Genomic DNA, 26,953 nt, shown 5'->3' with positions numbered 1-26,953 from the left:
GGGAAGGTGAGATCCTGAAGCATTGCAGGCAGGCTGAGATGCAGACGCAGTAGAATAGCAGTTATTGGGAGCAGAGGGAAGGTGAGATCCTGAGCATTGCAGGCAGGCTGAGATGCAGACGCAGTAGAATAGCAGTTATTGGGAGCAGAGGGAAGGTGAGATCCTGAAGCATTGCAGACAGGCTGAGATGCAGACGCGGTAGAATAGCAGTTATTGGGAGCAGAGGGAAGGTGAGATCCTGAGCATTGCAGGCAGGCTGAGATGCAGACGCGGTAGAATAGCAGTTATTGGGAGCAGAGGGAATGTGAGATCCTGAGCATTGCATACAGGCTGAGATGCAGACGCAGTAGAATAGCAGTTATTGGCAGCAGAGGGAAGGTGAGATCCTGAGCATTGCAGGCAGGCTGAGATGCAGACGCAGTAGAATAGCAGTTATTGGCAGCAGAGGGAAGGTGAGATCCTGAGCATTGCAGGCAGGCTGAGATGCAGACGCAGTAGAATAGCAGTTATTGGCAGCAGAGGGAAGGTGAGATCCTGAGCATTGCAGGCAGGCTGAGATGCAGACGCAGTAGGATAGCAGTTATTGGCAGCAGAGGGAAGGTGAGATCCTGAAGCATTGCAGGCAGGCTGAGATGCAGACGCAGTAGAATAGCAGTTATTGGCAGCAGAGGGAAGGTGAGATCCTGAGCATTGCAGGCAGGCTGAGATGCAGACGCAGTAGAATAGCAGTTATTGGGAGCAGAGGGAAGGTGAGATCCTGAGCATTGCAGGCAGGCTGAGATGCAGACGCAGTAGAATAGCAGTTATTGGGAGCAGAGGGAAGGTGAGATCCTGAGCATTGCAGGCAGGCTGAGATGCAGACGCAGTAGAATAGCAGTTATTGGCAGCAGAGGGAAGGTGAGATCCTGAGCATTGCAGGCAGGCTGAGATGCAGACGCAGTAGAATAGCAGTTATTGGGAGCAGAGGGAAGGTGAGATCCTGAGCATTGCAGGCAGGCTGAGATGCAGACGCAGTAGAATAGCAGTTATTGGGAGCAGAGGGAAGGTGAGATCCTGAGCATTGCAGGCAGGCTGAGATGCAGACGCAGTAGAATAGCAGTTATTGGGAGCAGAGGGAAGGTGAGATCCTGAGCATTGCAGGCAGGCTGAGATGCAGACGCAGTAGAATAGCAGTTATTGGGAGCAGAGGGAAGGTGAGATCCTGAGCATTGCAGGCAGGCTGGGATGCAGACGCAGTAGAATAGCAGTTATTGGGAGTAGAGGGAAGGTGAGATCCTGAAGCATTGCAGGCAGGCTGAGATGCAGACGCAGTAGAATAGCAGTTATTGGCAGCAGAGGGAAGGTGAGATCCTGAGCATTGCAGGCAGGCTGAGATGCAGACGCAGTAGAATATCAGTTATTGGCAGCAGAGGGAAGGTGAGATCCTGAAGCATTGCAGGCAGGCTGAGATGCAGACGCAGTAGAATAGCAGTTATTGGCAGCAGAGGGAAGGTGAGGTCCAAGGCTGAGATGCAGACGCAGTAGAATAGCAGTTATTGGGAGCAGAGGGAAGGTGAGATCCTGAGCATTGCAGGCAGGCTGAGATGCAGACGCAGTAAAATAGCAGTTATTGGGAGTAGAGGGAAGGTGAGATCCTGAAGCATTGCAGGCAGGCTGAGATGCAGACGCAGTAGAATAGCAGTTATTGGCAGCAGAGGGAAGGTGAGATCCTGAGCATTGCAGGCAGGCTGAGATGCAGACGCAGTAGAATAGCAGTTATTGGCAGCAGAGGGAAGGTGAGATCCTGAGCATTGCAGGCAGGCTGAGATGCAGACGCAGTAGAATAGCAGTTATTGGGAGCAGAGGGAAGGTGAGATCCTGAGCATTGCAGGCAGGCTGAGATGCAGACGCAGTAGAATAGCAGTTATTGGGAGTAGAGGGAAGGTGAGATCCTGAAGCATTGCAGGCAGGCTGAGATGCAGACGCAGTAGAATAGCAGTTATTGGGAGCAGAGGGAAGGTGAGATCCTGAGCATTGCAGGCAGGCTGAGATGCAGACGCAGTAGAATAGCAGTTATTGGGAGTAGAGGGAAGGTGAGATCCTGAAGCATTGCAGGCAGGCTGAGATGCAGACGCAGTAGAATAGCAGTTATTGGGAGCAGAGGGAAGGTGAGATCCTGAGCATTGCAGGCAGGCTGAGATGCAGACGCAGTAGAATAGCAGTTATTGGCAGCAGAGGGAAGGTGAGATCCTGAGCATTGCAGGCAAGCTGAGATGCAGACGCAGTCGCAGTAGAATAGCAGTTATTGGCAGCAGAGGGAAGGTGAGATCCTGAGCATTGCAGGCAGGCTGAGATGCAGACGCAGTAGAATAGCAGGTATTGGCAGCAGAGGGAAGGTGAGATCCTGAGCATTGCAGACAGGCTGAGATGCAGACGCAGTAGAATAGCAGTTATTGGGAGACAAGAGAGGTCTGCGTCTGTGCAGGATGTTACCTTAGAGCCAGAATGTCTTCGATTTCTCCTTCGCATGCTCTGTGAAGAGCTGGTTTGAATCTTTGTGCAATCCGAGTTGTTTCGTTAAATGGTGATTTATGGAGGGTTGGCGTGCAGGGTGCCAGATCAGGCATTTTGTGTTCTGGGGTTTGTACTGTACCAGATGTAGCAGAGGACTGACCAGGAAATTTTTGCTGTGCATCAGTGCTGCTTATGGTGGAGTTCTGGACTTTTTAGTTCTGTCCAGAGGTGTCAGGGACAACACCCGAAGACCCCGGAGTTCAACCTGTCTTGGTACACAAACAAACAGAAACACGGGCTTCTCGATGGTGGCGTCAAAGACCAAAGGTTTATTACTGCAGGGACACAGAAGTCACAGAAACTACACATGGGCAGTATCTAGGAGCCTGTTCGATTTGTACAAAGAGGATTGCTCCTTATATACTAAATATTGGGCTTCAGGCAAATTCTTTACATGTTACCACAGTTCTAAACATTCGTGTCTTAAACAATAAATATTTGGCGTTGCACAGGAATCGTCAACAGTATCTGATGTCAAAACATTACGAATGAGGGGTTCCCACTAGTCCATCATAATCCCATGTCAATTCTTCATTCAAGACCCGGACCGCCTCATCGTAAATTTCGTTACCTCCCCCTAATAAAGGCCCAGAAGGAAAGGAGCAGAGCCAGGTGTAGAAGATAGAAAGACAGGATAAGAAATGTTTGTGGGTCGTAAATGGGCACGGTTACCAGCTTCGGCCGCCTAATCATGATCAGGCCAACGAACACAAGAACCAGTATAGCAGGACTGGCCTCAGGCTGGGGAGGCAGTTCTTGCCGAGTCATGCTGCTACAGCGTTGCTGGCCTAAGGTGCACGTGTCACTAGCAAGGTGAATTGCCGGTTAAAGCCTACGTGTCCTTTAATGAAAAAGAGATCATTGCGTGTCCATTGACTATGTGAGGGCAAGGAATACAAAATGGCTTCCGTGTTCTAAAATGGATGTCACGGGTAGAACAGAAATGTGTTTGTAACTGGAGTGCTCTTGCTCGTAGCATAGCGAAAACACCAGGATGTACTAAATGGATCATTTGCGGTTCACTGATACCAAAATTATGTATTTACGACAATGTTATAAACACGGGTAAAATCGTCACGGAACCTCAGACCCTCCTTTTGCCCTTACATAGGCAATTACTCAGTCTATATCAGAGTCAGAGTCTAATTCTATGCTCATTAGGTCAGTGACATGTTGTTGTATCATCATCCTGTCTCGTGTCTTTTCTCCTAATGTAGGTGGTTTTCTGAAACAGGTTGCAGCACAGAGGCTACACAGAGCGGGACCACATTGGATAATAAGACAGCACGAGAACAGACATACTAGGATGACACCAATGACCATCAGAACCTTCCATCCCCACTCTGATACCAGAGTCCAAAACCACTCCATGAAGGACCAGTTTCCCTTATCTACGTGTATAGAGTCGGAAATCTTATGTAGCTTAGAGATTGCTTCATAGACTGTTGGAGCATTATTTGGAATAAAGACACAGCAGCTCGATTGGATCATTCTGCATACCCCACCTCGATCTGCAAGTATTACGTCTAGAACCATACGGTTCTGCAACGTCATGAGACGATCCGCTTGAAGCTCAGCTGTTAAGTTACTAAGGGCACCAGCAGTTTCTGTAATAGTAGATTCAACTACCCGTGTTAGTTGACGAAGGTTTCTACTATTGGCCATAGGCCCCCAAAACGGAAGAAAACCCTTGAAGAAGTCTCCAGCTTCTTGACCAGCGGTATCTTCCTTGCTGAAGACACCTCTTGCTACTCTGGTTTTGTGATAATCTGAAGAAGCAGTGTATGTCGGAGGTAACAATCGAGCAATATAACATGAACCTGAAAATTCAGCAGGCAACCATGTATATGCTCTGTCCTGACAAATGAAGTAGGTACCCCTAGCAGTCAGAAAGGCAGGGGAGGAGTCAGACGGAAATACGTAAGTCTCAACGCACTCACTCCTCCCTAGCTGAGCTCTCGGATTTCTCCCATTTCCTTGCAAACAGACCTGGAGTTCTGGACTTTTTAGTTCTGTCCAGAGGTGTCAGGGACAACACCCGAAGACCCCGGAGTTCAACCTGTCTTGGTACACAAACAAACAGAAACACGGGCTTCTCGATGGTGGCGTCAAAGACCAAAGGTTTATTACTGCAGGGACACAGAAGTCACAGAAACTACACATGGGCAGTATCTAGGAGCCTGTTCGATTTGTACAAAGAGGATTGCTCCTTATATACTAAATATTGGGCTTCAGGCAAATTCTTTACATGTTACCACAGTTCTAAACATTCGTGTCTTAAACAATAAATATTTGGCGTTGCACAGGAATCGTCAACAGTATCTGATGTCAAAACATTACGAATGAGGGGTTCCCACTAGTCCATCATAATCCCATGTCAATTCTTCATTCAAGACCCGGACCGCCTCATCGTAAATTTCGTTACCTCCCCCTAATAAAGGCCCAGAAGGAAAGGAGCAGAGCCAGGTGTAGAAGATAGAAAGACAGGATAAGAAATGTTTGTGGGTCGTAAATGGGCACGGTTACCAGCTTCGGCCGCCTAATCATGATCAGGCCAACGAACACAAGAACCAGTATAGCAGGACTGGCCTCAGGCTGGGGAGGCAGTTCTTGCCGAGTCATGTTGCTACAGCGTTGCTGGCCTAAGGTGCACGTGTCACTAGCAAGGTGAATTGCCGGTTAAAGCCTACGTGTCCTTTAATGAAAAAGAGATCATTGCGTGTCCATTGACTATGTGAGGGCAAGGAATACAAAATGGCTTCCGTGTTCTAAAATGGATGTCACGGGTAGAACAGAAATGTGTTTGTAACTGGAGTGCTCTTGCTCGTAGCATAGCGAAAACACCAGGATATACTAAATGGATCATTTGCGGTTCACTGATACCAAAATTATGTATTTACGACAATGTTATAAACACGAGTAAAATCGTCACGGAACCTCAGACCCTCCTTTTGCCCTTACATAGGCAATTACTCAGTCTATATCAGAGTCAGAGTCTAATTCTATGCTCATTAGGTCAGTGACATGTTGTTGTATCATCATCCTGTCTCGTGTCTTTTCTCCTAATGTAGGTGGTTTTCTGAAACAGGTTGCAGCACAGAGGCTACACAGAGCGGGACCACATTGGATAATAAGACAGCACGAGAACAGACATACTAGGATGACACCAATGACCATCAGAACCTTCCATCCCCACTCTGATACCAGAGTCCAAAACCACTCCATGAAGGACCAGTTTCCCTTATCTACGTGTATAGAGTCGGAAATCTTATGTAGCTTAGAGATTGCTTCATAGACTGTTGGAGCATTATTTGGAATAAAGACACAGCAGCTCGATTGGATCATTCTGCATACCCCACCTCGATCTGCAAGTATTACGTCTAGAACCATACGGTTCTGCAACGTCATGAGACGATCCGCTTGAAGCTCAGCTGTTAAGTTACTAAGGGCACCAGCAGTTTCTGTAATAGTAGATTCAACTACTCGTGTTAGTTGACGTATACTTCTACTATTAGCCATAGGCCCCCAAAACGGAAGGAAACCTTTGAAAAAGTCTCCAGCTTCTTGACCAGCGGTATCTTCCTTGCTGAAGACACCTCTTGCTACTCTGGTTTTGTGATAATCTGAAGAAGCAGTGTATGTCGGAGGTAACAATCGAGCAATATAACATGAACCTGAAAAGTCAGCAGGCAGCCATGTATATGCTCTGTCCTGACAAATGAAGTAGGTACCCCTAGCAGTCAGAAAGGCAGGGGAGGAGTCAGACGGAAATACGTAAGTCTCAACGCACTCACTGCTCCCTAGCTGAGCTTTCGGATTTCTCCCATTTCCTTGCAAACAGACCTGACCTCGGTGAGGCACGACCCAAACTGAAGTGGAGCTTTTACGCTTGCTTTCTCCCAAACCAAGGCGATACTCTGTAGAGTTCCAACTCAAATACACCAGTAATTCATCTCTAGGATAAGATGGAGTATTATTGACGTCTTTAATCATATCAATAATTCCCTGGACTAAAGCTTTGTTGGCTGAGTTGTATTTAGTGGACCGTGGTGGACGCGGAGGATAGGTCTCAAGGGCATATGAAAAAATGGTCTGAAAGGCCTGAAATGATCCATTATAGCTAAAAGGCAAGACTAGATAGGGAATGCCTTTATCCATAGTGTGAGGTATCAAACCACATACCCAGCAGTCTGTAGTATTAACTATCAGTTGGTGTTGATGCAAGAGCTGTACAAATGTATTGTTAATAAATTCTGAGCGTCGAGCTTGTTCGTGTTCAGGAAATGAGTGGAAAGAATGCATAGAAGAAACCGTAGAAGTAGCAGGATCAAGGGAAGGTACTGTAGTTACTGGCATAAAAATCAAATGTACACCAAAGACGATTCCACCCACCAACGTTATTAAAACAATTAAAAATGTAACTGCACATTGCATTAGAAAGCATTTGCTGTGTAGTATTCTGTTCAGTCTATTTCTGCGAACATAAATTACATTTTCTCGTTGTAGCTCAGGAAGCTCCATCTTCTACGACCGTTCGCGACCACTGATGATGTGTACGTAGATGAAAATGCCTCTATCAGCCCTGGGAGTTCCCAGAACTAACAGAAAGATCGACCTTGTGTCAGACCCCCGCAGATTCAACTAGGCACACAGCCACGACCCTACGGCTACCCAGACGGCAAGGCAATTTTAAAACAAAAAGAAACAATACATAGTATTAGCAAACTTCCTGGCTGGAGGCAATGTATAGCAAATTCAAATCTGAAAATAGGCAGTTTCCTGCTTTATTTGTCCATATTGCGAGAACGTAAGTTGTATCTCAGTTTTGCAGGAGCTGTCTGATCTGGAAACAATGTATTTTCAGCTGACGTTGCAATGTTCACGTTCGCAGATGACAAATGTTCTTTTGGTACAGATGACAAATGTTCAGGGTTCAAAAGAGCAGTTTCAGGAGGAGAGTCAGAATTTGGTGAATCCGTGATCAGTTCTGCATCGCTGAAAGGTATGAACCTGGGGATTTGTTCCGTTTCAGAGGCACCGATTCCTTTCTTTACCCAGTTGTCGTAAGGAAGTGGCAGAGGCACACGTTTAGCATGAGTCGTATGGATCCAATTTCTTCTTCCGGCCACACGAATAGCAGTTCTCGTTGCTAGCAGGACTTGGAACGGGCCAATAAATCTGGGCTGAAGATTTTTCGTTCTTGCAAAATTTCGGATGACCACCTGATCACCCGGTTTCAGCTGATGGCCTGGACTCTCCGATGGCTTTGGCAATGCGTCGAAAACCTGTTGGTGAATAAGACTCAATTTAGCAGTCAAGTCGAAAAGGTAATCAATTAGCATTGGGTATTCCAGCTGCTTAAATTCTTTCGGTCTAGGTACCCCCCAAACATTTGCAGGACGACCGAAAACTATTTCGTAGGGACTAAGCCCTACTCTAGAATGTACAGTTGCTCTTGTTGATAGCAAAGCCAAAGGCAATGCGTCTGGCCAGGACAAACCCGTGGATGCTTGTATCTTAGCGAGTTTCAGTTTAAGGGTGCCATTGTAACCCTCGACTAAACCCGCGGACTGGGGATGATTCGCACTATGAAATTTCTGTCTAATCCCTAGGCCGGCACACACACTCTGCATAACTTTCCCTACGAACTCACTTCCGTTGTCTGACCATACAATCCGTGGCATTCCGTATCTGGGGAAGTATTCTTTAAGAAGAATTTTGGCAGTGGATAAGGCAGTATTGTCCTTCAGTGGGTATGCTTCGATCCATCTGGAGAAAGCACAAACTACCACTAGGACGTATTTCAGGTTATTACAACGATCCATGTGAATGAAGTCTAGCTGGATCACTTCAAAGGGGCAGGAAGGAGGAGCGAAGTGACCTGCAGGTGTGGGGATTCCCTTGCCAGGATTATGCATCAAGCATACCATACAATTCCTCACCACTCTCTCTGCACACCTACTAATCCCGTCATTCTTCCAGACCGGAGCCAACATCTTACAAATCCCTTTTGAACTGATGTGCGCTGTTCCATGTGCCATCGTCACTACTGCAAGCACATACGCATCAGGCAACATCCAACGCTGTTGTTCCGACAAGTCAATCCAACACCCACTCGAGTCCAATTTACCCGTGCTCTCTTTCCATGCAAGTTTTTCCTCCTCAGTCGCCTCTTTCTGAATTTCTTTCACGCTTTCCACTGTGTCTTCACACATTCCAGACTCAGAAATCCATCTTGCAGACGTTGCAACATACATTCTACTCATCATATTTCTGGCTGTCTGTTTTGCGATCTCATCAGCAAAAGCATTTCCACGACCAACATTATCCGTAATTGCTTTATGAGCACTGCATTTCACAATCGCAACTTCAGTCGGTAAGGTTAGAGATTCCAACAAGTCATTGACTAGCTGACCATGTTGAATCTTAGTCCCATGGGACGTAATGAAACCTCTCTCTTTCCACAAACGGCCAAAACTATGGGCCACGCCGAACGCGTACTGACTATCTGTGAACACGTTCACTCTCTTTCCCTTAGCTAAAACGCACGCTCTTGTTAGCGCGATCAATTCTGCAGCCTGGGCAGAATTCTGACTCACTCTTGCAGTCTCCACAATCGTACTCAAAGTCGTTACTGCATAAGCAGCAGTCACATCACCATTCTCCAATTTGAAGCAAGACCCGTCAACATACAACGTGCCATCTGGTTCTGACAACGGAGTGTCTTTTAAGTCGATTCGTCCTTTTGTTTCTTCCTCAGTTCTGAAACAACAGTCGTGTGGTTCGGAATCACTCGACTCTTCGCTAGTCGGCAACAATGTTGCTGGATTCAATACATTGCATCTTTTGATCTGAATATGACTAGCTAACAGTGTCAGTTCATAACCTGATAATCTAGCACTGGTAAGGTGTTGCGTCTTGGTTCGGTTCATGAGTGTATCCACCGCATGAGGAACCATGACTACTAGCATGTTGTTCATTACTAAACCAGCAGATTGTCGAATGGAAACTGCAGCTGCGGCTGTAGCTCTCAAGCAACTAGGCAATGCTCTAGCTACTGGATCTAATGTTGATGAAAAATACGCACAAGGGCGTTGTTTATCACCAAATTTCTGCGTCAAAACACTCAATGCACAACCTTCTCTCTCGTGGACATAGAGCGTGAATGGCTTACTGTAGTCGGGTGTACCCAATACAGGTGCTGAACACAGTGCATTTCGTAACTCAGAAAAACTCTGTTGACATTCAGCAGACCATGGTACCGGACTCGGGACACCTTTCCCAGTCAAGGCTACCAATGGTTTTGCTAGAAGAGAAAAATTTGGGATCCATTGCCTACAATATGAGGTAATACCCAAAAAGGCACGTACTTCTCTCTGCGTGCTAGGAACGTTCATCTGTGTAATTGCTTTTATTCTCTCTGGGGTCAACTTCCTTCCCTCCTTTGACAAGAGATGACCTAGGTAGATCACTTCTTGGCAGCAGTATTGCATTTTTGAAGGTGACACCTTGTGATTCAAATCTGACAAGTGATGCAATAAAGAGATCGTAGCTGTTTTGCAAGTTTCCTTGTCATCGGCAGCCACTAGAAGATCATCGACATACTGTACTAAAGCAGAACCACGAGGAAGTACGAAGGAATCTAACTGGCTTTTTAATGCTTGACTGTAAATGGATGGGCTTTCACAATAACCTTGTGGAGCGCGTTTAAATCTAAAACTTCGTCCTCCTAGAGAGAAACCGAAGATATCTCTGCTTTCCTCGGCTATCGGAATGCTGAAAAAGGCATTTTTCAAGTCGACAACCGAAAACCATGCTGCTGTAGCAGGAATCAACGTTAACAATGCAGTAATGTCTGGAACCACAGGAAACTGTGGGATCACAATTTTATTAACCTCTCTAAGATCAATTACGAACCTATATACTGGAGGCTTTGTAGGGTCAGTTCGTTTCAAAATAGGCAGTACAGGACTATTACAGACATTACCTCTAGTCTCTTCTACAACATCTTTCTTGATCAGGTCTTGTACTATCAGTAGGAGCGCACGCTCACCTTCACTAGAGATTCTGTATTGTGGAATTCGTGGAAGTTTGACATTTGCTTTCAAAGTTACTACATAGGGTGGAATTTCCAATAGACCTACATCATTAGGACCAGTCGCCCAAAGAGTATCAGGGAGTGAACGCAGCTCTGGTGGGAGCGCATCCATCGACAAGTACATCGGGGAGATTATTCTTTTACCCAACGTAAGCTGTACACCTGCTGGAGAACAGTACAATGTCGCGTACAGGCGTTTTAACAAGTCTAAACCAAGCAGATTTTCGTTACAACCTGTCGTCAAAATCAGGGGTGCTTTCAATTGACGGGGTCCAACAGAAATAGACAAAGGACCAGAAACAGGGTTGTGAACAGGAGCGCCCGAAAAACCTACTGAAACGTTTGTTGAGCCAGACAAAGGTGCGCCAGGGAGTTTCGCATGTATGATAGAACTTTTTGCTGCACCAGTATCCAACAGAAACGGTTCGACTATACCTGATGTTGCTACCGCGACATAAGGCCCACTCTGATCTACTGGTACTGATACTACTCCCTCTCTTTGTCCATGGCTGTCCTAGTATTCACTTTGCTGACCTTCCTCACTAGCTTCATAATAGTCTTCAACATGATACTGTGGAGACCTATTCTGTTGGGCAGATTGTCCATTACGCTGGTCGAAATAATTAGAGGGGCGATCACTTGTCTGTGGAGGCATAGCACCTCGTCCTCGACCTCTAGAGTTTTGCATGGAACTACCACGACCTCTCTGAGCGGCCGCATCATTATTTTGCGCCCGAACTGGACAATCACTTTTGTAATGACCTTCCTTTTTGCAATAAGCACATTGATTCCATTGGTATTGTGGCCTTTGAAAATTATAATCCGTTCTTTGATATGACCCTTGCTGCATATTAGTTTGATTCATGCGAGGCGGATAAGCTTGCTGTAAAAGTACTTTAGTTTTTAAATCTTTCGTCTTTTTATCTGATTTTTCCTTCTCTTCTTTATCCCTATTTTCGTAGTACTGAGCAGTCGCAAGTATTTGCGCAGTCGTAGAGACAGCCCACGCACTTTCAGAATTCTTTAATTTACCACTAAGTTCTGGCAACAGATTGTGCACAAATTTATCAACAAATAATCTCTGGCCTCCTTCTGTGCTCATATCCTGACCACTATGATCCACGAAAGTCTCTTCGAATCTTGTGAAAAAGTCGGAGACGCTTTCGTCTTTCTTTTGTTTGCATGCGGACAATTTATCCCAGTTAACGCGTAATGCAGGCATTAAGGTTTTCATTAAATCGATTATTCTACCAGGCAAGTTAGCAATTAAAGGTTCAGGTTTGGAACCACCTATTTGTTGACCATCCGCTGCAGTTATAGCTGCCCAGTCACCACCTAGGGCAACTGGATGATTCTCTTTACGAATTTTAGCCCAAATTGGTTGCGGTACTACGTTACCAAATAGCAGATCTATGTCAGCAAGATTCAATACACAAGCGTCAACTGTTTGAGCCAACTCTTTGTAGTACCCTGCAGGATTTTTACGCGGATCTGGCAAGGCCTGTTTTACTGCTAATACTTCAGCTCGTTTCCATGGAATATGTATCCAGACTCTCTGGAATTGGGCCGGAGCGGCTGCAATACCAAGCGGTGCATTAGCTTGCACAGCTTCGCGCCAAATTGGTGGAACCTCTCTCATTGGATATTGACGATTTCGTTTCGTACTACGTTTCTCTAACTCTCTCGGTGAAAGAAGGGATGAGTCGGATCTATAACTTAAAATTAGTTCCATCGCTTCTTTTATATTTTGACCAACTATCATACCTGTAGCAAACTCTTTCTGAACATTAATTAATTCTCCTAAATTTGATTCAGGGTCATCCTCTTCCAATTCCTCACGTAGAAGGAAACACATTTCATCGAACACATATCGTTGTGTCGGTTCGTTCCATTGCATAAATGTATCTAATACATTTTGTACATTATATCTTCCAACTTTCGAAACCCATCTAAGGGCAGTGGAATCTAGTATTCCTCTTTCTTCAGTACTGGGAAGCTGACTACGTCTCTGCACAGAGTCAGAGGTAGGAGTCTTAATCAGAGTTTTATAGAAGGGAGATAGAATATTAGAGACAGAATCAGTGATTCTTCGTCGAACAGAAAGCGGAGTCATAATACTTGCAGAGGCAGTGAATAGAGTAGTAGTTGGAATAGATAGATCAGGAACAGTAGGAGTAGCAGGCAAAATAGCTTGTGAAGTGGCAGGTGTGAGTGACACAGGCATAGGAAAAGAAGCCGGCAACCCTAGAAGAGGGGTTGTCGAAGGAACATTAATATTGACCACAGGAGGTACAGGAACTAGATTCAGGGGAACGGGAACAGGGACACCAGGTTGTCCAGCAACCGGTAATTGAACATTCGGTATAGGTGGAGCCGTAGCACCCTGTGCATACGGTGGGGGTGATCGTAACAAGTAAGACAACAGGGGATCCTTTTCAGGGTCCTCTACTGTCTTAGCCGTACTCGATGGCAAAGCAGGATAGCACTTGTCTATCGCTAAATTACGCTCTCTATCGGCCACCTCCATCGCTTTCTCAGACTCGTTGAGTTGCAGCTGCCTAGCAGACTGTTCTAAAGTCAACTCTTGCTCTTTCTGTTCTTTCTTCAACTTTTTAATTTCTCTCTGTTTAGATTCTTTTCGCCAATAACGGAAAGAATCAAACATTGCCGGCCGGGCTTTCTTCTTAAACAACCTTCTTTCTAAATTATCAAGAACTTCAGGTTCAAAACTACCATGTAGTGGCCAACTAAGGACACCGTCTTTCTCTGTGAAGCGGATCCATACCTCATTATAAGAGATAGGGCCCACACCAAATTTGCAATATAGATCATAAAGGGGAGTTCCAATCGGAGGAACCAAACACGAGTCCTCCAACCGGGAATCACTGTTGCAACTAAAACAAGACAACATACAATTTTTCCGACTTACCATTTTATAATCCGGAACACAAGACAAACAAGACACAAACAGAAAAGATGCGCACTCGAACCACGAACTTAGGCCTACCAGAACTGACAAATGTATCGATACCTGAACTGAACAGAATGATTATCGTAACCAGAATAACCAGTGATAACCTTACAGAACTGAACTGAACTGAGAACTAAAAGGATTATCCAAACAGGAGCAATCCTCACAAAATATTTAACTAGCAACCACTGAATACTTAACTGAGGCACTGAGGCACTGAAGACGTCACCAAGGAGAAACCCGTCACGTTTCGCCGTACTGAGGACTGCACCTCGGGTCCAAGACAGGGCGACGGTCAAGGCAACGGAGCACTGCAGCCGTCTGAACGGGAACCCTCGTGGAAGAGGACGTCGGGGCCACTTTTGCGATATGCCGGGATCGATGAAGTGGGGCGCCTCCCTCTGAAATCTTCACACGAAGCTCCTCGAACTCTTCAGGCTTTTGGACCGGTACCGAATGACGTCGCCCCACGTTGGGCGCCAAATGGAGTTCTGGACTTTTTAGTTCTGTCCAGAGGTGTCAGGGACAACACCCGAAGACCCCGGAGTTCAACCTGTCTTGGTACACAAACAAACAGAAACACGGGCTTCTCGATGGTGGCGTCAAAGACCAAAGGTTTATTACTGCAGGGACACAGAAGTCACAGAAACTACACATGGGCAGTATCTAGGAGCCTGTTCGATTTGTACAAAGAGGATTGCTCCTTATATACTAAATATTGGGCTTCAGGCAAATTCTTTACATGTTACCACAGTTCTAAACATTCGTGTCTTAAACAATAAATATTTGGCGTTGCACAGGAATCGTCAACAGTATCTGATGTCAAAACATTACGAATGAGGGGTTCCCACTAGTCCATCATAATCCCATGTCAATTCTTCATTCAAGACCCGGACCGCCTCATCGTAAATTTCGTTACCTCCCCCTAATAAAGGCCCAGAAGGAAAGGAGCAGAGCCAGGTGTAGAAGATAGAAAGACAGGATAAGAAATGTTTGTGGGTCGTAAATGGGCACGGTTACCAGCTTCGGCCGCCTAATCATGATCAGGCCAACGAACACAAGAACCAGTATAGCAGGACTGGCCTCAGGCTGGGGAGGCAGTTCTTGCCGAGTCATGTTGCTACAGCGTTGCTGGCCTAAGGTGCACGTGTCACTAGCAAGGTGAATTGCCGGTTAAAGCCTACGTGTCCTTTAATGAAAAAGAGATCATTGCGTGTCCATTGACTATGTGAGGGCAAGGAATACAAAATGGCTTCCGTGTTCTAAAATGGATGTCACGGGTAGAACAGAAATGTGTTTGTAACTGGAGTGCTCTTGCTCGTAGCATAGCGAAAACACCAGGATATACTAAATGGATCATTTGCGGTTCACTGATACCAAAATTATGTATTTACGACAATGTTATAAACACGAGTAAAATCGTCACGGAACCTCAATGGTATGTCATTCCAATCTCCTCTCGCTTGTGCACTTGCTCCGTAGGTATGCTTCGAGGGCCAGTGTCGAAGTGTCGCCTTCTTCCAGACAGAAGAGTGTGCCGCCAAGTGCCATGGACGAGGGGTAAGTGCCATTGAGTACTCTCATTTGATAGGCAAAGTTACAACTGATGATGCACTGCTGTGTAATGTTGTTATCCTACTCAATCTCCTTTTACACAATATTGACATATTTCTCAATATTGCGATCCTTATGCAAATACTATTTGAAATGTAAAATCGATGCCTAAATTTTATGTACCACAGTGATGTTTAGCGATGAAGCATTTATGTGAAATAAGTGTTTGCAGCTTTTCAACCCTTGAGGGTAGTACAGAAAACGTAACAATGTGTTGGTAGAAATGTCTAAAGAAAATGATTGTGCGTAAACTCAAATCTGGATACCATGCTCAAAAATAGATTTTTACAACAACCTCTCCTGTCTTTTCTAGTGAAGATCATCACACGCACATTTACATCTTTGTACTAAATGTGGGAGGGACTGGGGTGCGGGCTCAAAAAAAGGGTCAAACGTCTAAATGGGAGTTGTTTATAGAGGAGTAAGGGTGGTTTTAAGGAGTAATAATGAGGGGTTTAGGGGGAGGCAGGCATCTACCCACAACAGAGTAAGACAATTGCTATTCACAAACTGCACTTCCAAAGTTATTAAAGCTAAAAAGGACCCAAGACAGAAGTAAATTTACTCCATCTTAGAGCTGGAGTATGTCCAACACCACACATAGTCATCCACAGGTACTGCAACACCTTCCCAAAGAAAATAATCGAGGCATGGACTTAAAATATGTTGTTGAGATGTTGGTATGCTATGCTGTTTCCATTTGTTGGGCACACCGATCACTTAGGAGCCATCCTAGTGCCTGTGAAGTGGGGAACAAGCCTGTCTTGGGGCCTATGAACGGAGCCAAGTTTTTAGTTTTTCCAGAATTCAAGGATGGAGCTGGCAGCTGTGATGTGATAGGGTAGTTTGTTCCAGGCATAGGTGGTGATTTAGGAGAATGCTTGACTTTTGGCTCTGGCCCGGGAGATCGTGGGACGTAGGCAAGGAGCAGGCTGACTGAACAGAGTTGTCTTGCTGGGTATGAAAGCAGATGTAGTTGTTAAGGTATGATGGGCCTTCGTTGTGTAGTGTTTTGTAGGCGACTGAAGAGTTTGAAAAGGGCACGTTTGCGGAGTGGAAGTCTTTGAGGAGTTTGGATATATATGTGCGGTGTGGGAGTTTGAGTGTAAGTTTTGAAGCTGGATTCTGTATAAGTTGTATTCTTTTGGTGAGTTGTGCAGTGATGTCAACTTAGAGGGCCTTCCCTTAGTTAAGCCTGCTGGTGACGTCGGGCATGTGTGATGAATCTGTGGATACTCAGAGAAGAATTTTTGGAGTAGTTTGAGGGTGTGAAAGCAGGTGGAAGTGACTGTGTTGACTTTATTCGCCATGGAGAGACTGTTGTCAATCACGATGCCCAGATTCCTGGTCACGTTGGATGGGTGAAGAGTTTGACCTAGATCATTGGACCACCAAATTGGAGACCGGAGAGAGGTATTTTTGCCGAAGAGGAACACCTCTGTTTTGTCACTGTAATGTTGAGGCAGTATACCTTTTCCTCCAGTATGCTGCAGAGGACATGCTTTTCACTAAGTTGGCTTGGGTAGGGGGATGGTCTCTTCTCATAGAGAGAGGATGAGCTGTATGTTGTCAGCATAGGAGATGGATGAAAGGGCTGATCAGTTGGGGTTGAGTCGTTTGGCGAAAGTGTAGTGTGCACATTGTTCTGATGGGGTTCCTCGTGCACGGGGAGTTGGCAGTTTCCGTTGTGGTGATGGAACCACATAGTAATTCATGTTAAAATAAATTAGTTTATTATAACTTTCTAAAAATACATTTGTATTTAATTTTAATGCAAAAAATGTGAATACAATTTCAATATCATTTTATAATAAAATATTGTAATACCCATTTATTATTTAAAATATAACTATATTTGGTAAATAATTAAATTAATGTACATTAATGCTGTAAATAACATTTTGCACTTTAATACATAATAAATAAATATAAATGTTACACTTAAGATCGGATTTTTTAACAATAAGTCTTTAAATGGAGAGCTCTAATGGTAAAGTATAGGGAAAAGTTTGAAAGTTTATTAAACTTGTAGAAAATAGTAAAAGTATTTTTATGGTAAATATGAATGTAACCAAGTTAATGTATTCAAATCAAAATCAAAATAAGCTTTATTAGATTGTGATAAAACAATCATAAAAGCACAGTAAAATGCAGATAACAGGAGCAATTCATATTTAAAACGAGTTCATAGCAATTCATTTACTCTGGATTTATAAATTTTTCATAAACTAACACTTTGCTGAGACTGACAACACCCCCTATTGTCGGAAAAATACAGGCTAAACCCGGTTCAATCAGTTAGAAAAGACATCCAAAAAACGATTATCAATTGAAAAAAAATTGATACCCATATCACATATCACCGGTCGCCATCCAACCCCCTCTGCTCCTTACTATCCCAACACATTGTTTTCCTGATTCAGAGCACACTTTTAAAGTATAAGGCAATCCTCCAGGCAATATGTGCATTATCTAAAATTTGCAAGCGGATTAGCGCTATGCAACACTGTCTTAAACCAAACGCTTTTAATACGGGTACAAGTAGTACTTTTCTTTTTGTCTCATAAAATTTACAGAAGAACATCACAGGTAATGTTGTCTAAGTTGGTTGGGTGTCACACGGGCAAGCTGATAAATTATGCGACCAGTCATTCATTGTAGGAAATGACAGTAGACTGTGGATTGATCCTAACCTAAATCTAAAAGGCAACAGTGTGTCAAACCCACTAGAAACAAAGGACAGGTATGGTTCCATCTCTCCAGTTGTAAGTGTTAACTGATGTTTCAACACACTGGGTGTCAAAAGCTCAACTAATGCTCTCTCTTCAGCTAGGTACACAAGTCCCGTAGATTTTAACTCCTTTCTAGAGATACCAATCATTGAGCTGGGGTTTGAGTAAAACTCAGAGTTACCTAAAAATGTTAAAAAAGACTCGACATACTTCGTCCAGGGGATCATACGAACCCCGTCAAGTCTCATTACGTGCGACATAATAATTCTATTCAGTACCGTCTGTTCCTTTGTCCAAATCCTGTGCCAGAGGAGTATGGGTTCTAATTTAATAAGATCCGATACATAGGCAAGACCCAATTTCTCATGGCAGGCAAAGGTAGACATGCTTTGTGGTACCGACAAAATAAAGCGCAGAAAGGCGTTTTCCACCAATTGTATCAGGTGTGTGTTCATGAACCCCCATACCCCTGCTCCATACATGGCCACTGAGAGACATTTAGCTTTATAGATTTGTATCATCTCTCTAGGTGGCTTACGCCCCAGATTCCTACAAAAGGTGGCAAGTGCACTAGTGGTTCTCTTAAATGCAAGTTTTTTCTCAGTTATGGTTTTTGTCCAAGTATCATCATCATTAAATAAGATACCCAAATATGAGAAATTTGTCGTTTGGTATACCTTATTGCCTTCCAAAAAAGTTTCCCTTCCCCGGCCTCTGTATTTCTTGTTTCCACTATTCATGATGAAGGTTTTAGAAATATTAATAGATAAGCCCAGATCCTTCATAAAAACATTAAATCTGCCTAAAACCCTTTGAAGACCATTATGAGTGAGTGCCATCAGAACTGCACAATCGTCATACAATAAGGTAGATATCGAACGGCCTCCTACTTGTGGGAAGTCTTTAACGCTCTTAAGCAGCTCATCTCCTAGTGCATTTATATACAAGTTAAAAAGGAAGGGGGCCAGGACACAACCCTGCTTGACCCCCCGCCTGACGGGAAAAGCTCTAGTGCACTCACCTCCCTTACCATATCGGACCCTAGCAGCCGCCTAACTCTATAATTGTTGTAAAAAGACTACTATATTAGTATCCACACCCAGCGAGACCAATATCTCCCATAATTTACAATGTCTCGCCGAGTCAGACGCCACCATTAAATCAACGAAGGCTATAAACAGACGGCTAGGAGGGACATCTAGGTGGTAAATACTTGAGTCGCTACTAAGCCATGACCCAAGTGTTATTTTCATCTGCAGGCAGATTTATTCGTCCACTGGATTACGGATGAACTTGTCCTACTCGGAAGAGCTGCATTTTTAATGTTAACTATAATATAGTATTTTGCTATCTTTTATGATGGAGTAGACCTCTTAAAAAATGACTTCGGTAATGTGTGATATTTGATATACATTTCTCTGTGAATACGAGATTTATGCTCATACAGCATTGTAGGTCCTCTCATATTTTGCAGTGAAATCATACAGCTTTATATGCGCAAATATAACAATCTCTTCTCCCGCAATAGATTTGCAACAATAATCGGAACTGTCACTGCTCTCAGGGCTGGGACCCCCCGTTCTGTAACCGCACAGGAAGTGGTGGCAGCGTAGACAGTGGCCCGCCCCCTCTGGATGGTGCGTATGACCTGTGTAATACCGCCTTTTGGCTCTTGTGCATGTGCATTAAGATTACGCAACCCCGCTGGACAGTTTCTAAGCTTTGTGTAGAATTGTTTCTTGGTTCCTAAAAATTCTAAGACAAAGATCCCCCTCCAGTTTGCCTGCATGACTGTATGAATCTGTACCATGGCCTATGATGGAGTCTGATGTGCACTAGACTAGAGAAATCTGAACATAGATTGGAACTGTGACGTCCATTACATGTATGCCCAGTATAACTGAGTATCCTGCCTCTCCCCTTGAAGTGTGTGAACCCCACTGACCAGTTTCTATACACACCAGGACAGAACAAGCCTGAAGTCCTCGGAAAACTATGTAGACTGACAGCTTCTTCTACTAAGTACTTTAGGATAGAATAAGGCACTGTGGATGTTGTCCTTGGTCTGTACATCCAGTTTACATGGCACCGATGCATTTCTACTGTGAAATGGTCACCCCTTTGGATGCTGTGCGTTGCCTGTGTAGACTGGTTCTTGGGTTCCTGCAAATGTTATTTTTGGATAGTGCAACTCTTGGACAGTGTGTGTAACTTCTGTAGACTTACACTGACTAATTCACTGCATGCCATTTGGTGCTCAGCTGCTTCCCATGTACACTTCCATATATGTAAACATGTAAACTGTATAGTCCCGTTCTTGTTTGTTATATTACTATATTCATATATTTAACCACCAGTGTACTTCATCATCTTGTACACATGCATCCTCACAAGCTGATCATGTTCTTATGTACCAGATGTCAGTGTTATGCAGATCATTTCAGTTAGAAATCCTACCAACTCAAATACAATTAAAAACTGGATAGAATAACTTCTTAAGAATGGTACATTTCACCTAGGTTGACCAATACCCCAACTCACTTCTGAACACACTAGAATAGAGTAACCCCTTCTTGATGGTACTGGTGATCCTGTGTAGTCCCCTCTCTCAGCTGTCACTCAGTCAACACAGCAGGGCGTAGTACCCACTTCTAGAAGGTATATATGCCCAATGCAATTTCTCTGCTGTTTCGATTGTCAGTTCCCCCTCTGTGAAATGCGGTTCCTCAGTTCCCTCACATGTCTACCCCCCAGAGTGTGAATGCCCTGTGGAAGAACACTAGATTACTGAAGTCCCCAACCTAGATGTCGTCTATTACCTTTGCATGCCTCTTTCCTAAGATGCATATGTAGTGGGCAGCTTTATTCCATCCTGACCACATGAATGAGTATATGATTTATGCATGTAGAGGAGGATAAAGTTTACATATGACCACTGCACTATGGTCTTGCTGCTTCCATGTATGCGAACATAGACTAACCCCATCAAAACTATATGTACAGTATACCCAGTATAGACGAGTGTCCTGTCTCCCAAACATGTGCATCATGATAGAGTAACCTCTCTGGACATAGTATATGACCTGCATAGATCTGTGCACGGCTTACAGGCAATTTCCCTTGGTTTAGGACCAGTGCTACATTAAAGACATTGTATGCAGCTGCCTTATGCACCACCAAAATAAGCCACAGCAGAGTGCAAGCCTTCAACAAATGGCCTCAAAATGGATTTGTTGCTAGGCAAGGTAAACAAACAATGACAAAACGTCTTTTTTCCCTAGAGCATCTGGAAATACTTGTACTGGTATTGACTAGGATATGGCAACAACCTACTGTTCATACATACGCCCTCTGTAGTCTGGTCTCTAAGCTCTGATGCGTGCGCCCTAGGAACCAAGCATTAGTGTGATCGGGTCAGAATGGTCCCTTGGTTACCATGTCTTTGCACACGGGTACAGTAACTGCTTCCAGATGGCCTGTATGAGTTGTGTAGACTGGTCCATTAGCTTACATAAATGCCCTTGGATGATGCAAACAACATGTTTAGCCAAAGCTTGCGGGCCCCACTGAGGCAGCCTAGAGAAGAGTAACCACCTTTGAAGGGGACAAGTAGCTTGTGAAAGACTGCCTCTTGGCTCCCATGCATGTACACGAGGATAGAGTAATTAACTAAAAATGAGGCTTATTTCCGTTGCAGAATAGTCCCTTAGCTCCTACATGTGTACGTTCAGATTGAACATCTTTCCAGACACTGCATCTAACCTGTGTAAACCACTCCCATGACTCTCACGTATTGGCTCCAGAATAGAGTAGCCACCTTTATATGGTTCATGTGACCTCTGGAGGTCAGCCCCTCAGCTTTCAAAAACATGCAGGAAGACAGACTAACCCTTCCAGATGCTGGATGCTATGCATGGCCTGTGTAGACAATTCCCTGGGCTCACACACATGCATAGTAGGATAGAGTCACGCCTTCCAGAGGGTTCATGTGATCTCTGGAGACCAGTCCCTCAGCTCCTACAGAAGTGCAGTAGGGCACAATACCCTCTTACGGATGCTGTGTATGGCCTGTGTAGACCAGTCCTGGATGCCCTCAGGCATACACTCCAGGATAGAATAAACCCTTCCGCTCTGTAGATTTGTCCTTACTCAGCTCCTGCAAATCCGTAGTAGGAGGTTGCATTCAGCGATTTGCTTTTTCTTCCAGGTTCTGGAGCTGTGGTGTTCGGTGCCCTCACCCTGGCATTTATGCTTATATTACTACCGGGTGCTGCATTCTGCTTATACATCTACAAACGGAAGGACAAGCTAAAGATGACCAGTGCAACCCAACCGGATGCTGAGCAGTCACGGTAATGGGTTGTGGGGCTCGCCCATCAGTTATCTTGTGTATCCAGTGGACTGTGGCTTGTATAGGATGTTGGGTGCAGCAACTTTGGGACCCTGCTGAGAGTAAAGTAACAAAAACGGATTTCTAGATATTAAACAAAGGTATAGCCACACATTTTTCAATTTCACTGCATTTGAAAGTAAAATTAAAGTAGAATCTAAAAAGAAACAACGCCATTGGAAAAGAAACACCAAAACACACAATTGCTAAAAGCATAAAATCCAACTTGAAAAACTGCTGCCTGATAGGCTTCATATAATCTCTGCAGACAGGGTGCTGAAGCATAAAAAAGTCATATGCCAATAGTTTCCTAATTCCTTTCTTATTGCGCCCACAAAGTCACTGTTTCTTTTAAACTTCTGGCAATTGTTCTTGGTACTTTTGAAGAACAGGTCTGAAGGTAAACACCACATAGACTCCTGAGACACAGTCAATGAATCATTAGGGAATAGGTAACTGTGCTATTGTTCTCACCTCACAATAAAGTAATTTGCATCTGGGGCCCATCAAGATGTTGTTTTATGTACTAAGTCGATGCACAAGTGGTCTGTGTGTTTCTTTTTGGCATCTTTTGCTTATACATTAACGTGAAATAAGTTTTAGTTAGTGAATGTTTTCTTCACAATAAGGCTCAGAAACGCACTGTGGTAATTGCCTCTTTGTGTTTCAGAGCTCCTCTATCAGCAAAACATGCACTAACCCAAACATTTCTTTATGGTTCTTCAATGTGAAAATATCAAAAAAAGACAAAGAGTACAGGAGGCTGTCTCTGTTGCTGTCTATGTCTATTCCATTGAAAGGTTTGAATTGTGCTTGCTTAATTGTTGGTGAAGAAATCTAAAGTCCACTTTTTCTCTCTTTGAAGCCTGGCCAACTACTGGGTGTCATAAACATAGTTGTAAAGTTGAATGATCGTATAAAGGAGTTCAAGGGTGGGAATATACATTAAGGATGTAGGGGACAATGTTGTGCCTCTGGGTACACCAAAAGCGACATTTTTAAACTTTGAAACACATGGAACATTCGCTGATTGTATTGTTGGAAAGCGAACATGCTTTCCTTTTTATGCTAGGTATTGTATACAAATGCACTTTAACCATCCAGATACATTTGATTGACAATGTAAAAATTAGCCTAAAGAAGATCCTACGTTATCAGTGCTCCAGGTTAACAGCCCCCACTTTCTATCCGATATCATCACCAATGGCTACGGTCACAGATATGCTACTCCAGGTGTGAAAGCAGAACTGGTTTCAACGAAAGTTTGTTGTTACCTTGTTTTACTCTGCTTCATAATCTTTGCTTGGTATGGTAAATTAAACTCAGGCTTGTTGTTTAATAATATGTCCGTATCACAATTCTTTTTTTTAAGCAAAGGAAGCAAAACAAACCTTTTAAATTTAACTCACACGATTCCTGTTATTAAGGACCAATTTAGGATTTATCTTACATGTTCATGAACAATAATTAATTAACTTTTTGAAAAAGCCAGGCGTAAGATTTTGAGGTTTGAACCAATGGGTTTACTACTGGCAGTCACTTCGGGAGAAATATATAACATTGATATCTCAAGATATGGCCACATTTAAAAAAAATTCACGAGGTGCAATGTGACAAGAAACATTAATAAAAATATTTATAATATTCAAAATAACCTGGATGAACTTATTAAGGTCAAACAGCAGCATGAGTATTGTATCTACATGCAGTAACATGTGTTGGTCTGAGCTCCACCCTCTTCAACCTGCTTAAACTCCTTACAATGCCTTTGCACCCAAGGCAAGCTGAAGGGATGGGATTTTCCACATATTTTTAGAAGGTTCTGTGGTAGTGATTAATTGAACCATCGAGCCTATGCACGGAACCTAAAAGTATCATTTCTCACCAGAGCCATTCTTTCTCAGAACTAAAATCAGATCACTCCAAGTCCCAGTATGGAATGCCTCATCATCCTCACTGGAGAGAATCACTACCCCTTTGTCTTTCTGAGATCAGAAGCAAGTGGATCAGTATAAGTGTCTCTTTGAGATATCTTAAGTACCTACTAGTTAAATGTACATGGACAGTGGTATGATTCTCTTCTATTCCGTTCCAGAAGATTATTCATACAAGTGGAGGCATTCTCACAGTCAGTCTGTTTCCGCTGTCGAAAGAGTATAGGGAGGTGACTGAGAAGAGAGCAATGACTATTTGCGAAAAATTTGTAAAAGGTTATTAGAATAATGAGTTAAATTACCGGGTTTTAATTTTTTCATTGACAAAATATGGTTCTCCCCCTTCCGTTGAGAGGGTAGGGAGCTTGACTTTAAAGCCCTTGACTGTGATCGACACCCTTCCCCACTTCTGACTCCTAGATTTAGGGAGTTTGAACTATGGGCCTGTGCCAGAGTGAAGATTGCGGAGTTGGAAATAATCAAATTGCTTGCGCACAAATGGTTTATATCCCAAGATTTTCTGTGTAAAGTAGAGGGAATGAAGGCACTCTGGCAAAGACTCTCAATAAATAAACATTTTTAAAAACAGCTCTTCGAAGCTGCAGAGGTTTGATTGATTAGTGACAAATGAGAGTAAGTAAAGAATCGACCAGTTTCTTACTGTATTGCCAGGAGCAATGCAGCTTCTGGAGATACGCCATAAACTATTATCTCAAATATTAGGGGAATTTTTGATCCGCAAGAACTCTGCCTTTGATACACTAATTTTAAAACTATTTTTATCAACAATAGTATGGTGTCAGGTTCTGGAGAGCTTTATGTCTTCCTTTGATGTCCAAAAATGAGTGGGATCGTCTCCATACATGAAGAAGGAACAGATTACTCCATGCAGCCGATGGCTAAAAGCGGTATATAATTGAACTTGAGGGGGTGTAAGGTGAATACCCTGGGGGATGCCCCAGGGGCAAAATCTAAAGACCGATGTCTAGATGCCAGGTTGCTTTGTCTAGGTTCTAACCCTTCAACAGCTAACTCCCCAATAGACGCATGTAAACTACTAGAGGAGAAGTTGATGGTAAATGGTGACAAAGGATGATGAAAGAGTTATTCATTTGGCTGGTGCTAGGAATTTTGTGCTAAAAGATTTGAGGAAGGCAATGATACTGTAAGTGGAGAACAGTTTGTCATGAAGTTTATCTTTGTGACACTTCTGTACCTTAGTGTGACTCTTCAGCTAGAATAGATGAGTGTGAAGCTAATATTCAGTGTCCTTATTTCATTCACAGCCACCACTCTAATCCAGAGCCACGTACTGGACATGCTAACCCGACTTACAGACTCTGCCCACCACTCGAGGAGAGCAAGGTGAGATATCTTGATTCCTCTGTTTGACACCAAGGTGTAGGGGTGAGGGATTTAATGCACCAGGCGCAGGGAGTCAATAGAGAGCTCGGGTGCAGCCCTAAACTATACCATCAACCAAGAGGTGGATATTTCCCAGGCTAAATGGCAGCCCTGGCCAACATGCTTTATCCAGTAGTGTGGTCACAGCCTTATTACTATCACAAGTATGCATCTCATGCATATACAATTCTGGCATTGGACCTCCAATGCACCTAATAGGTTCCAATCGAAGACTTCTTATGTGTTAATATTAGCTCCCTGTTTTGGCGTGCCTTTGTCCTCATGTACAACGTTGACATGGTCTCTTTATGCGCATGGGTCCAAGTGTTGGCCTCAATTTCTCATACTGAGCTCTTTGTTAGGGCCTCTAACCTCCAGGGTTGACTCCTAGTGTGCTTCCTCTATACACATACATTAAAACATTTGCTTCCAATGCAGGAGAGGGATTGTCCTGGAGGCTCTTCAGCACGTTTTACCATACTCCGACCTACCACCAAAACAGTTCAACAAACAAGTGCAGCAAATACCAGCAACACACATACCCCTGGAGACCTGACCCAGATGGATTCAGCAAAACCGGTCTATGAGAGTACTGGAGCCCCCAGTGTGACAGACACCGCAAGACTACCTACTCTGAACCTTGAAATTGTACTCAAGACTCATACTGTGAGCTGCTCCCCTGTGACCCCTGGAGCCTTGCATCCAACTGATACAGCCAGACAGCCAGGTCTGACACCGGGAGCAGTAAATCGAGCTGATACTGTGAGAGAATCAACACCACTTAATGAAGCCTCACATCAGACTGACTCTGAGAGACGGGTAACTCTTGGATGTGGGGATTCCCATCAGACTGACAATGTGCGACATCCAAGCCCCGTCCCTGGAGACTTACATCAACCCCTTGCTGTGGCACACACTCCTCATACACCAGTAGCCTTACCCACAATTTATGCAAGTAAACAACAATGCCAAAGTCTTGGTGAACTGCAGCAGGCTGCATCTGTGAAACATTCCCTTGGTGCTCTTCATCAGACACAGCCCATGAAACAGTCCTCAAGAAGTCGTGGAGCTCCGCTTCAGTCACGAGCTGTAACCTCTGAGAGGGACTCTTTTATAGCACCGTCTGGGAACCCTGGAGCACAACATCAGAAAGACAGTGTGAGACGTTCTCCTCCAAAGAAGCCTGCCCCACCTGCTCCGCCACACCCACCAGTGAAGGTAAAGCCATGTTGTCTATTGTATCTCACCAGTGTAATC

General features: G+C 44.0%; 1 protein-coding gene across 1 annotated transcript in view; it reads left to right on the top strand.

Moving 5' to 3' along the window:
* The window catches only part of ADAM19 (ADAM metallopeptidase domain 19), a 353,591-nt gene that overhangs the window by 283,254 nt on the left and 43,384 nt on the right, over positions 1-26,953 (top strand). Inside the window, exons 17-21 of the mRNA XM_078653717.1 lie at positions 15,105-15,182; positions 19,497-19,605; positions 22,176-22,320; positions 25,579-25,657; positions 26,135-26,914. Of these exons, the coding sequence (XP_078509843.1) occupies positions 15,105-15,182; positions 19,497-19,605; positions 22,176-22,320; positions 25,579-25,657; positions 26,135-26,914 (1,191 nt within the window). The remainder of the gene's footprint in view (positions 1-15,104; positions 15,183-19,496; positions 19,606-22,175; positions 22,321-25,578; positions 25,658-26,134; positions 26,915-26,953) is intronic.

Source organism: Lissotriton helveticus, chromosome 7, assembly GCF_964261635.1.
Source record: "Lissotriton helveticus chromosome 7, aLisHel1.1, whole genome shotgun sequence".
Classification (NCBI taxonomy): Eukaryota; Metazoa; Chordata; class Amphibia; order Caudata; family Salamandridae; genus Lissotriton; species Lissotriton helveticus.
This window is presented reverse-complemented; position numbering and strand designations above follow the sequence as displayed.